Raw genomic sequence first — 12648 nt, forward strand, 5'->3', positions numbered from 1 at the left:
CGAGGGGCGGAGCCGCGTGACGCAGAGCGTCAAGCCAATCCAGGAAGTCCCCGCCTACTCCGGGGCGCAGGTGCCTCCCGCCCCGCTGCTCCAGGCTTGGGCCAGCTGCGTTTTTCCGCGTGGTGGTGCTCTTTGAGCAGAGCATGGGTTGCCGTGGCTCACACAGAGTCCATGTACTGGAGCCTCAGAATGGCATTAGGATGGTTGCACCAGAGCTTGTATTAGAGAAAAGGGATAGATACAGGAGCTAAGGTTCAGGGATTATGTGCTTTTCCACTGTTTTTTTTTTTTTTATGTTTATCACATTTATTAGTAATGTGCAACAATGTTTAAGATGTCATCAAGTAAAAATAATGCATATTATACATAATTATGTGAAGCATATATTAACTTTTGAAAAACATTGCCTAAAATAGAAAATCTGAATATATGTGAATTTCTTATTTATGAATTGTGAAACTTGGAAGAAATATTTCTATGTTTTGTATTTTATCATTTTATTTAAAAAATCTCTCATATAACTACAATTAAGAAAAAGAATAAAAGGGATAAAGGGAAAGTGAGGAAATTAAGAAATAAAGATAAATGCTTGAAACTTTCTAACAAAATAAATTTAAAATGATCACTTACTTGTCTCATGTAAAATGAACATTGTATTAAAATGGATAGTATTGCATTATTTAGAATTCTTTGCATTTAACACATTTAAAAAGTCAACCTAACTTATGCAAGTAATAATGTGATTACAATTTGTAACTAGTTAAAAAAAAAAAGTGTGTCACATTAGATTGGGTAGAGAGAAGTGATGGGAGGGGAGGAGAAGGCCAGATAGGAAGGGCAGCAGAATAAAATAGACATTATTATTGCTGTATGTATATAGGTGACTGTATGACCAATGTGATTCTGCAACCTGTACAATCAGAAAAATGAGAAATTTTCCACTGTTTTTTGAGTGTATAGATCCAGCTTAATCCTCTTTGGGAAAATGAACATTGACTTTATTAAGAATTTTCTGTAGAATCATGCATGAAATACCAATCTTCAAAGATTGGAATGTGGTATGGAATCAGATATTCTCAGAACTTCATTCTCAGAATGATGTACTGAAAATATACTATAATCTACATCAATGCCTCTCAAACTCTTTCTGGCCAAGAAGCAGTTTTTTGTTTCCAAGCCATTCCATATACGTATTTTTGGAAAATACAAAAAACAAAAAATTACTGGAAAAATTAAAAACAAAATGTATACAAATTACGAGCCCTAGTTTTTTTTATTAGAATCAACACATATAAAAGTACTCTACCAAACGGCTGTAAAAATTTCTAATGTTTCCTCTAGGTTTCTATATTTCTAGTAGACAGAAGAACCATTACCATGCCCTGTTAACTGAATTAAACTGTATATCATCATACATCAAACTACTGAACATGCTTTAATCCACTCCATGGCCTCCTTCAAAATTTCAATTACTTATGAACAGCTATGATCCCTAAAAAACTGGGATAATTGGTATTGGTTTTTGATCCTAGACGTTTTGATTAATAATACCACTGAGAGTAATCATTTATCTTATGCCAATAAAATTAGATTTTAAAAAGCAAATCTGATTATTTGAACATTAGATTCCTAGATAAAAATTCTTCATTACTGAGGTGGGACTCAACTTTCATTGTTATCTCACTTTCAATTGCTCTGAAGAGACCACAGTTCAACAATATTTTCTGAATGTATTAGAGTGATATTAACCCCAATCTTGAGAATATAAATCAAACACTTTTAAAATGTCCTGGAGCTCAGCAGGCACATGTGAAAGGAGTAAGAGAGGAAAGAGAGATGTGTGGCCATCCCAAAGAAAATTAATTTCTACACAGAAAGTAGAGGGTACAGACTCCAGAGGTTCAGCATCACCACAATCTTGCGATGATAGTGTAGGATGGAGTGTGAATTATGTGAAGGCCATTTGACTGCAGAGCAAGGGCATCGGGCTCTCATCCCTTATGACTTCCATTTAACTGAATGAAGTAACTTTGGTCTCTTTTTCCTTTTTTTTTAGTATAATCTGCTTTTTTCAGTGTGCTGTGAGCTTTGAAAGATGGGCTAACCTACTAGAATAAAATCATTTTTAATAGATGTCATTTAATTTTGTATTTTAAAAATGTTATAACACAGAAAACACAGCTCAATAAATATTGGAACATATGTTTTACTAAGTAGATGAGTTTGGGAAGGTATGTTTTTATAATCTCAAGATGAATAGGTTTGTGTTGTGCAGAGCTCATTCTGTTTTCCTGGAAACCAGGCACACAATGATTCCATCTATCACTGACAAATCTCGGTTCCTATTATTTGAATAGTAAATGTAGCAACTGCTCTTTGACTATCTATTTACTATTTTCTTTTCTTTCTTTCTTTCTTTTTTTTTTTTTTGCAAAACTATCCCTCACCTGTAAAGATAATTAGTTTTTGTTCAAACCAAGAACTTTCTTTATCTGGCTTAGTCTTCTTGTCCCTCTTCCAAGAATAAATGTGCTTAGTTATTTTCTATAATAAATCTACCTGCTCCCTAAGCCCTGAAACTGACCTCTGATCCCTTTTATGGAGACTGAAGCAGTCCTTCAATGGACAAGGATGAGTAAATGTATCTTTTGCTTCCATAATAGAGCTGGTTTTGATTCTTACAAACTTATCTATAAATAACTTTCTTGTAATTTGCAAACAAGAGCAAAAGAACAGCTGCCAATGGACACACACACAGCTTCTTTTGTTCATATCTTTCACCTCTCTGCCCTTGATATCACACATTTAGTCTGGCCTAAAACTACCTCAGGAGTGAAATTTTATCAGGTTCATTGATGGTAAAAGGTTACCTGTTGCCCACACTTGAGAAATTTGTCTCATGGAGAACTCAACAACTACATGGAGGACTACTTACAGATACGAGTATGTTCATTTCTTTTTCAAATATGAAGTGAATATAAATATAAAATTACAAGTGTAATGAATCAGTTTGCTAGTCTTTAACACTTAACTGAATAGAGTCCCTCAAGCTGCTAGTTAAAAAAAAAATGAAGACCAGACATTATCAGACATTATCTTTGTCCTCATTAACAACTTGTATATCCAGGTGCATGCATTGTGTGTGTGTTTATGGGGGTGGGGGAGAGAGAAATACACATCTCTCATATCTACTTTTAAACCTTGGAAATAGGTGTTGATAATAGAATTGTACATCTCTGAAGCCCTTGTTTACTTTTCCTTCTTTGCCCCCAACCCACTCCCACTGCACAGCTATGGGAATCATTGTCGAGTCTGAGAATGAAACCAGATACACTGAAGAATCAGAATGTGTCTTTATGAGCCCTATGAATATATATCTCCTTATCTACCATGACCACTATTGAAAGAAATGTGTTCATGTTACTTAGATAATTGAAAATATAAATTTATTTTTATTCTTCAGGCTAAAAATAATGTATTATGTTGACTGATTTCACACTAATATCTAACATGAAAACTGAATCTATATTCTGATTTCGTATAATTTTGTTGGTTTGTGCATTGTGTACAATCTAAGACAGACCATATTTGGATTTAGCAGGGATTTGTACAGATAACTCTGTAACAATAACAAGAAAGGTCCCCAATAAACTCTAGACTGGTTTCCTCAGAACTGGATAATTAATTTGAGGATATAAAATCACAGACTCTGGTATATTTGGATATGTCAGAGACTAGAATGTTTTTCTTCCAATAAACATTCAACTAAGGTGTTAGAAACCTATCTAAATAACCCTGTCAGACAACCTCAGCAAGAGACAGCCATACTGTATAACTTCCCTATCTCTGTCCCCATGTCCCATTACTTCTCCAAAACTGATGTAAGAAATCTCAGGTGATGTTTACACAGAAATACGGATTCATTAGTATCACAACTCTTTAATCATTGTTATTTACAATTTATCATCTGACAGAGAATAAATAAAGAAAATATACAATTGGTATCATGTTTCTTTTTCTAATACAGAGAATTTTTACTTATTCTATTTTGGAATGACTATAATAGTTTTAAGCAAAAATTAAATCCATTTGCTGTTTACCCCTTGATGAGACACATTATCCTCCAAAGCCTGTGGAATAAAGCCCAGATGTTTCCTCATCATTGCTGCAGAAACTCAGTCCTCCAAAAAAAGTTACCAGACAACAGGGGGAAAAAATAGGATATCATGAACAGTAAAGAACTGTGAGGCTAGTTTACAGATTCTTGGTGTGTGTGCAATAATTTTCCCAACTTTCAGTTACTTCCAAACCTCTTCTTGAAAAAACAATTTTACAGTGCAAGTAATTACCTCATCCTAACATACTCTGCCTTAAGTTTTTGGTGTGTTTTTGTCGTTGTTGTTATTTTCAAATTCTTCCTTAACATGTACAGTCTAGCTTGGGAGGCAGATCCCTTCACCTGTAAAGATGTTGACAAAGTGTCTACAGGAGAAACTAAATAGCTTGTTTCAGGAACTGGGTTTGGAGCCAGTGTTGGTCCTTACTTTTAATCTGGTACAGTGTTGAGAACTACCTTGCACTGCTGTCTAATTACCTCAAAGAATGAAGCATTTCCATAGATCAATTTTGCTATTACCAAGTATGCAAATGGAGAATGTATTTTACCTGGTACAAGTATGAGCACTATGTCCTCTTATTTGAAAATAAAATTTCTGTTACAACAAAGCAATCTCACTAAATTCACCCTAGTTATACTAGATGACAGGGTTTTTGTCTCCATCTTTTATTCATTCAAAAAACAACATTTGGAAAATATTTATCAAGTGTTCACTTATGTGCTAGAAGTTTTACAAGACACACACTGCTATAGTCTTGTGACCCTTCAATAGGGCAGCTTAAAAATGGCACTCACAAAACTCAAAGCTGTAATCCACAAAAAGAGCTTCAACTTCTCTAGGGTTGTTGTTCCCATTAAGAACAGATATTTAAGCAAATGAAGCTTCTCTGCTACTCAAAAAAAAAAAAATAGTGTTTTATTACACATTCAAGGTCCACACTATTATATTGTATTCCTTCCACAAGCTATCCATGGTGTCATTAACTCTTGACCAAAATACTGATTTACCTGAAAAATTTCTTCTTGTCTTTGATAAAAACCCTACTCCCCTGTAGAAACTGCAGGAACCATTTAGCACTTCCTTCCACAGCTGAGTCTCTATCCAACAATCTATAGATGGATCTTACTTTGGTATTATCTAATCCTAAGTCATCTTTGGATTGTAAAACTAATGGTAAAATTTGGAAGCAGAATAGGGACGATATTGCTTAACAATAAATTAACATATTAATTTGTTATATTCTCTTGAATTTTGCATAATTGTGTCCAGATAGTGTCTAATACATCCAAGCAAGGACAGGTTACTAATTATCAAGGGTTAAAAGAATTCAGTACCTAAAGGAATATATGTATGAAAATGGTGAAATCCAAATAAAATCTGTAGTTTAGTTAGAGGTATTACACCAATGTCAATTTTCTGGTTTTGAAAATGGTTCAAAAGGGACTATGGTTTCTGTGGTTGAAAATGGGCTTATGTAAAATTTTATCAGTTGGGGAAAACTAGATCTAGAGTAAGAACATTCTACACTTTTTTTTTAAACGTCTTGAGAGTCTTTCAAAAAGGAGACAGCAACCAAACAATTACTCATTAGTTTTCTGCCACCACGCAATGTATCTAATTGGAGCAGATGAAGACATTTATCTGTTTCTATACAAATGTGAAATTTCAGTTTAGAAGTATTTCCCAGAGTAGATCAGGATCTGCATCTTCCAGAAATATTAGTGACCTACCACATGCACTAACAAAGAACAAAAATACGACAGACAAGAGAAGACTAAGATGGCAAGATCTGGGTTTATGAATTCAACTTAGGATCAAAGACATAATGGCTATACATTGTAATCCTTTTCATTTTTTTTTTAGTTTTGAGAACAGATGCTGTTGTTTTAGTATATTTCTTTGCAACATCTTCCTTTTCCCTCCTTTAGACACTCCTATTCTACTTTACTCAAAACACATGGCCTAGCCCCACATCATGGCTTTCTTGTGGGAAGACTGGATGGAACTAGAAACATGCATGTTTCTAACGTGGCACATAACTCATTGTGTGGACACCAGATGAGATTTAGTTTTACCTAACTTATGCCTATTTTTTCCAGTTGTCTGTTGCCATTCTGGGCACAGCAATGATGGACATCCTTGAAAATGGATTTCATTAACAAAGGCAAGAGGAGAGAATGCAAAGTTTCAGAAACTACCATTAGCTCCCCGTATCTAGGTTTTCATGTCTAAAATAGCCCTTGGAAAATCAAATCCAGTTCAGGCAGAGAGTTGACCCCTCACCAGCCCTTGAAGTAGTCTAAAACACATAGGGGCTTAAACTGCCTCCCTCACCCCCTGACTCTGAAATTAGAGGATCATTCCCTGATAGTTATGTGTTTTTAGATCTATGGAGGACATCCCTACATACCTTTAAACAATAAAAACAACAATCCTGTTTCCATTACTGCACCTGTCTTTTCATTTTTAATAAATATTTTATAATCTCTATCACCCAGAATTTCCTCTTTACCATCCTACTTCAAGTCACTTTTTCTATCCTTTCTCAGGTCTCTTTCTAAATCTTTGCTTCCTTGCTTCAGAGCGCATTCCATCAGCTCCCGTTACCCCTGTTTCTACCTTGTTTGACTAGCCCCTATCCATGGCTCCCATGCACTCTCATTGCCTCTTTTTATTGCCTCTCTACTATTGCCACTCTCTTTCCTAACCCCTCCTCAGCCTCCCTGACCAGTCATATGCACATTCATGTATTCATTTTTTGTCCCACTTGCATACCTCCCTCTTTGCTATATATTCTTGAACACTTACAAGTGATCTTTCCACAGCTTACTCTCCCTGGATACTTCTTTTCACTCCGGTAAACACTTTTGTGAACTAATCATATATGTGTCGACTGGACAGCACATCAAGATTTTGACCTAGCTATCAACACGTTAACCAGCACAAGTATAAATTAAAATCTTGACTATCTAAAAACACAACCTTGATACAAAATAGCTTACATGCATCATGAAGAGGATAACTTATAGCAAAGAGAAGAAGGTCCTATACTTTCTTATCATTTTTCCTATTTCTTTTCCTAGCTTCATTCCTCTAATTTAGATTTGAACACCTTTTTACTATAACATACTAAGTCTACATACTAAGTCTTTACCATTTACTCTGTTGGGTCACTTCAGATTTGTGCTGCTAAACTCTACAGGTACGAGTTAGGTTAGAAGTTAAACCTATGTCTATAGTGCAATTTCTCAGTGCCAAAAGATGGAGAATTCTTCATCCAGAAAAGGATACTTGTACATGATAATACATATTTGGCTGCCACCTAAAACAGATTACTTCCATGACTCAAGGTCAGGAAAATTCATATACTTTAATAACATTTTAAATATTTTTAAGTATGGGATCATGAAATACAGTGAATTGAGGCAGAATCCTAAAAAGTCCTAAGCAGAAAGATGTTAGGCTATGGAAGGGGAAATGGTCTGGAGGTAGTCCTACCAGAGGCATATGGATAAGTAGACTGTAGGTTCTGATGTCACATCCTTTTATTTCTAAGGAAGTTAACACTTTCCTTGAGATCAGAGGGTGGCATGTCTCATAGGAAAACATGTCTGGCCCTGTACATATAAAATGAAATAAATATTATAGAAATGGTAATGCTAAGGCACTATACAGATGCAGGTGCCATTGTTACTACTATTACAGTAACTTCTCCCAAGATCCCTTCTACCAACCACATTTTTCAGAACAAGAGATGACCGGATTACTGAATCCACATCAGTTATAGAAAAACAGTATTCAATAAACACTTCAATGCCATCTAATTCAATTTACTCACTTTACAGAAAGAAAACAAAATTCAGAGAAACAAGATGGCACACTTGGCTTAAAGCAAAAGATGGCCAAACATTCTCCCGACTCTTAAACCAAAGTTAGTCATGGAAGAGACTGAAGTCCAGGCTTAAAACAACCAGGGAGAAAAGGTATTTGCTATAGTCAGAAGATGACCTGCAAAATGAATGTTGGGGACTTAGATTTATGTTCATGCAGGGCCTGGAACAATTTTGAAAGCTAAATGGAGAAACATTGACGATTCTAAGAGATTATAAAAAGGCAGACCATGGAAGCAAGAGAAGCAGATCTAGGGGATCAAGACTATTTCTTGCCACCTTAGGAAGTTAGTTTTGTAATCTTCTCTTATTTTTTTCTCAATGGGAATTAAGGGTCCCCTTTTCTAGTTTTCCCAATGAATCTGGAAATTTGTCATGTGTCAAAAGCTCAGAATCTTCTCTAAGGAGATTCCTACTCAACAGGTATCCACTTCCATGAATTCTGAGAATTAGAGCCTCATATTTTTCTGCTGACCATACTATCTTGTTAACAAGAAGATGAACACTAAGCAGTAGCACTGAATGGCCATCCTAGGCCTCTCTGGAATCAATGATTCTTGAGGTTAGAAAATCATTAAATATTGTCTAATATAGCTATCTTTCCTCTATTTGAAAACCTTCATCTTCTTGCATAGTTCTTTAGCCTATATATGATCCTCTGCAAAAGACAGAGGACTCTCCATCTCTGGAGGCAGCCCATTGATTCTTGTATGTCCTGACTGGATGTATTTTCCCTAAAAAGAATAGATTTCAGTTTCCCTTTAACGTCTTCTCATTGTTCTGGGTCAACCTTTTGGGGACACTCAGAACAGATCTACTCTGTTATACATGTCCTTTAGGTATTTATGCCTGAGAAATTCAGTCTCCAGTTCACACATCCAGCGATGTTAACCATTAATAGAAACTTGCACAAGGTGAAACAAAGGGTCTATCATCAAGCTATTAAGACACCAGCCTTTACTAATTAAAAAATCAGATGCCCACTAAAACACACACATAAAAATTTCTTAACAAGACAAAGAAGAGGACCCTCACAAGTGAATATTGAATAGGATACTTGTTATCTGTCCTTCATAGAACTCCTTTCTTACATCTGTTATCCATTCAAGAATCCTTCCATGCAGGATATACTTTTTTAAAAAAAATAACTGTTCTCTTACATTTAGCCTTGCAGCAGACATTCTTTCCTATCCATATCCCCTGTTACTTTATAAATGCATTTTAACCATGACCCCTGCCCACGAATGAAGAAAATACCCATTCCAAAAAACTAGGACTTTTCCAGAATACATTATTCACTTTGATAGGAGAGGGAAATCAGAGAATGGTATATGTTCAGAAGCCAAATGAGAAAACCATCTGTGGTAAGTTGTTAAATATCAAGTCTTCAGATTCTCCATGGCTACTACATGCTTCCCCTAAGTCTAATCTCATGTTTCCCAAGACCTTAGTATTCTTCAATTTTTTTTTCTCTTTCTGAAGATACTTTATAAAAGGTGACATGGAAAAATATTATAGAATCTGCACATTTATAAACATAAGCATATTTAACCTTTATAAATTATCTAAATTTTGTAGCTTTTGTTATCTAACCCTTTGGTATATCAAGATTTCTTTTACTAGATTTTATCTGCCCTAGATTTTTTTTTCTTTTGTAGTGCTTTAATGTAAAAAAAAAAAAAAAAGTATATATGAGACAGTGGTAGGGAGTGAAGGAGTGGCATGGGGTAGGTGAGGGACAGAGAGAGAGAACAAAGCAAAAGGCCTGTGTCTCTCAGTTCCGTAAAATGTCCGGATGGAGTGGCTTAGGTATGGTTGAGTGGTAGGTCTTGTGGGAAGAACCTGGGCCATTGGAATGCTGTCACGCATTGACGGCATCACTCATCCCCTTGTTGAAGGAGCAAAAGGTGGATTTCTTGAAACGATGGACGGTGCTTTGTATCTCTTCTCCAACAGCTGAGCATCAGCTTATACACAGAGTCAGGGCAAATGGCTGGTTGAGGGAGGTAAATCTTTGGAAACAAAAAATTTAAAGAAGAGAGAGAAAAAGAAATATTAAGATCAGGAAACAAAATGAAGACTAGTTGCATCATAGTTTAGTCATCCCCCTTGCCCACTTTCTTGAACTTGATAACTGAAATGGGTGTCCCTACACTCTATCAAACTTTTAAACTCTACATCATGTACAACCACAAGAATGATATCCTTATTAAAATAAGTTATATTCCATGTATGTATAATATGTCAAAATATACTGTCCTGTCATGTCAAATAAAAAAAATGTTTTTAAACTTTTAAAATTTAAATACTGAAATTTAAATAAGAAATTCAATAGTAATTAAATAGTAAAATGTAATAAAATAAAAATCAAATAAATTATGTTTAATCTATTAGTTTAGAAAATTTTCATCAAAAATTTACATTTGGATGTTTATAGATGAGTTTACTCAGCTTGTAATGATGCTATTTGGCTTTGGCCTGGCTTTAGTCAAATACGGACTTTTAGTCCATGAGCATTGATAGTCAAAAATGTATATTTTGTGCACCACTAGCACTGATGAAGGTAAAAATAGTGGACTTTTTTAAAGGTCCACTATATTTTTATTTATAAAAAATAAATAAAATAAAATCTATAAGAGAAATGTCTCATAACCAAGATAATTTAGACTCCCCCTCCTAAAAAAAATATCTAAAGGATATCTAGCTACTAGCAAGCTTTAAATATCCACTCATAGGAATATTAAAAAACTGAATCAACCAAAAAAAAAAAAAAAAGCACCCAAGTCTTCATCTGTTCATCCTGAAATACTCTTACCTGCCTCCCCTGGTCTCGGAAGAACTCTCCAGTATTTTCAATAACCTGTTCATCTGACAGCTGAGAATAGGGCTGCTCTTGGCAAAAGGTGAATGTCTCCCACAGAGTCACCCCAAATGCCCACACATCACTTGCTGTAGTGAATTTGCCCTATTGAAGTCAAAAAAGGAAATAATCAGGATAACCCATGCAAAACAAGAGCAGGTTATATTTTCATAATCTGGAGTTAATTTCCTTTCCTCAACCCAGGGCAAAGAATACTGAAACTGCCAAGATCTCACAGAGGTTCTAGAAATAACAATGTGAAGTTGTCAAAAAGGCAAGCCATTCTCTCATCTTCATGATCTCAACTTAGTTCTGCTTTTCTTATAGATGAGAACCAGGAGCTGAAAGAAACACAGCCACAAAGCATTCATCATGAACTGAATGTCAGAGGTTCAACTTTTAGGCTCTAGGGTACCTTGGGAAAAGGTCCCTGGGAAAGTCAAAGTAAGAATGGAAAGTCAACTGTTTTTATGTCAGAGATAGAGGAATCTGGTTGAAGTGTCTGGAGTTAAGTCCCTGAGTGAATCCAGCACTCTTTCTTCCCACTTCAGTGATAGTCCTAGTATTGAAAAAGAGACATCTTAGTGATGGCACTAAGATTCAGATGTAATTAGCATGTAATAAATACTCGGACCCTTTTTATCCAATAAATACAACCACACAGCAAAGTAGATGATATATTTAGATCATAAAAATGACAGCAGAGGTTTGCCAAATTACCATGGCTAATAAGAACATAAAGTATTGGAGAAATTGAAATTTTAGCCAGGGTCTCTCTATCTCAGTCTTAAATATTTTTTAACAACATAGATAGAGCAATTGCTAGTTACATTAGAATTAGGTAAAATATAAAGATTCACATATAGAGATGAAAAAAATTATAAAGATTTTTGAAAAGTTGTATATATTACAGCATCATTCTTAATAGCAAGAAGTTGAAAAGAACTTAGACATCCAATTATAAAGATATTATTAAATCACAGAACATATCCCTACAATAGAAATGATGCAGTCACTAAAACCATGCTTTAAAAAATATGTAATGATTTCAGACATGTCAATGAAAATGTGCTAAGCAAAAATATATAGAATTGTATGAGTTGGCATTATTCCAATTACATAATATACATTTTGCACAGAAATACACATGAAGAAATTAATGCATATGAAAAATTCTCAAAGGAAATATACTAAAGTATTAATTGATGAGGGGAAGGAGATAATTATATATTTTCTCATTTCAAAATTAATTTTTGAATCCTGTAAAAGGATGAGCTGTAAATAAGCAAATTAGCTATAAATAAAACCAAAGTGACTTTTTTCTGCAATAACTACAAAAGACAAAATTACATGTACACAGTATTGTAGGAAGTAAAAGTACATAATCTATTAATCCTTTTAATCAGCTAAATGTTTATAAAACCAGCAATGGAAACTCTTAGGTATGCATGGTCATATAACATCTCCAAGAAAGACATTAGAAAAAATCATTCATTCATGATGGAGAATACCAGGAATTAAGTAAAAGGTAGAAAACAAATAATGATAAACTTAAAAAGTAAATGGTAAAGACCATAAAAATATAGTGATTACACAGGATTGTTGGCACTGACATCTAGGGCAAAATCTAATGAACAACATGATTATGAAGTTAACATAGAAGAAAAATTCTTTATGTGATTAACATTTCTTTACATAATAAGATTTTTAAAACCCTAAGACCGATGAGGATGTGGAAAGGGTAGAAAAAATATGATACTAAATCCCACATCATACTGTT

General features: G+C 34.6%; 1 protein-coding gene across 1 annotated transcript in view; it reads right to left on the minus strand.

The window, feature by feature from the left end:
* Positions 1 to 3973: 3973 nt before the first annotated feature.
* Ddr2 (discoidin domain receptor tyrosine kinase 2) overlaps positions 3974 to 12648 on the minus strand; it is a 77249-nt gene continuing 68574 nt past the window's right edge. Inside the window, exons 16-17 of the mRNA XM_077791072.1 lie at positions 10824 to 10973; positions 3974 to 10020 (exon numbers count right to left, since the gene is read on the minus strand). Coding sequence (XP_077647198.1) covers positions 9886 to 10020; positions 10824 to 10973 — 285 coding nt within the window. The 3' untranslated portion in view covers positions 3974 to 9885. The remainder of the gene's footprint in view (positions 10021 to 10823; positions 10974 to 12648) is intronic.

The sequence above is a fragment of the Urocitellus parryii genome, chromosome 11 (assembly GCF_045843805.1).
Source record: "Urocitellus parryii isolate mUroPar1 chromosome 11, mUroPar1.hap1, whole genome shotgun sequence".
Lineage (NCBI taxonomy): Eukaryota > Metazoa > Chordata > Mammalia > Rodentia > Sciuridae > Urocitellus > Urocitellus parryii.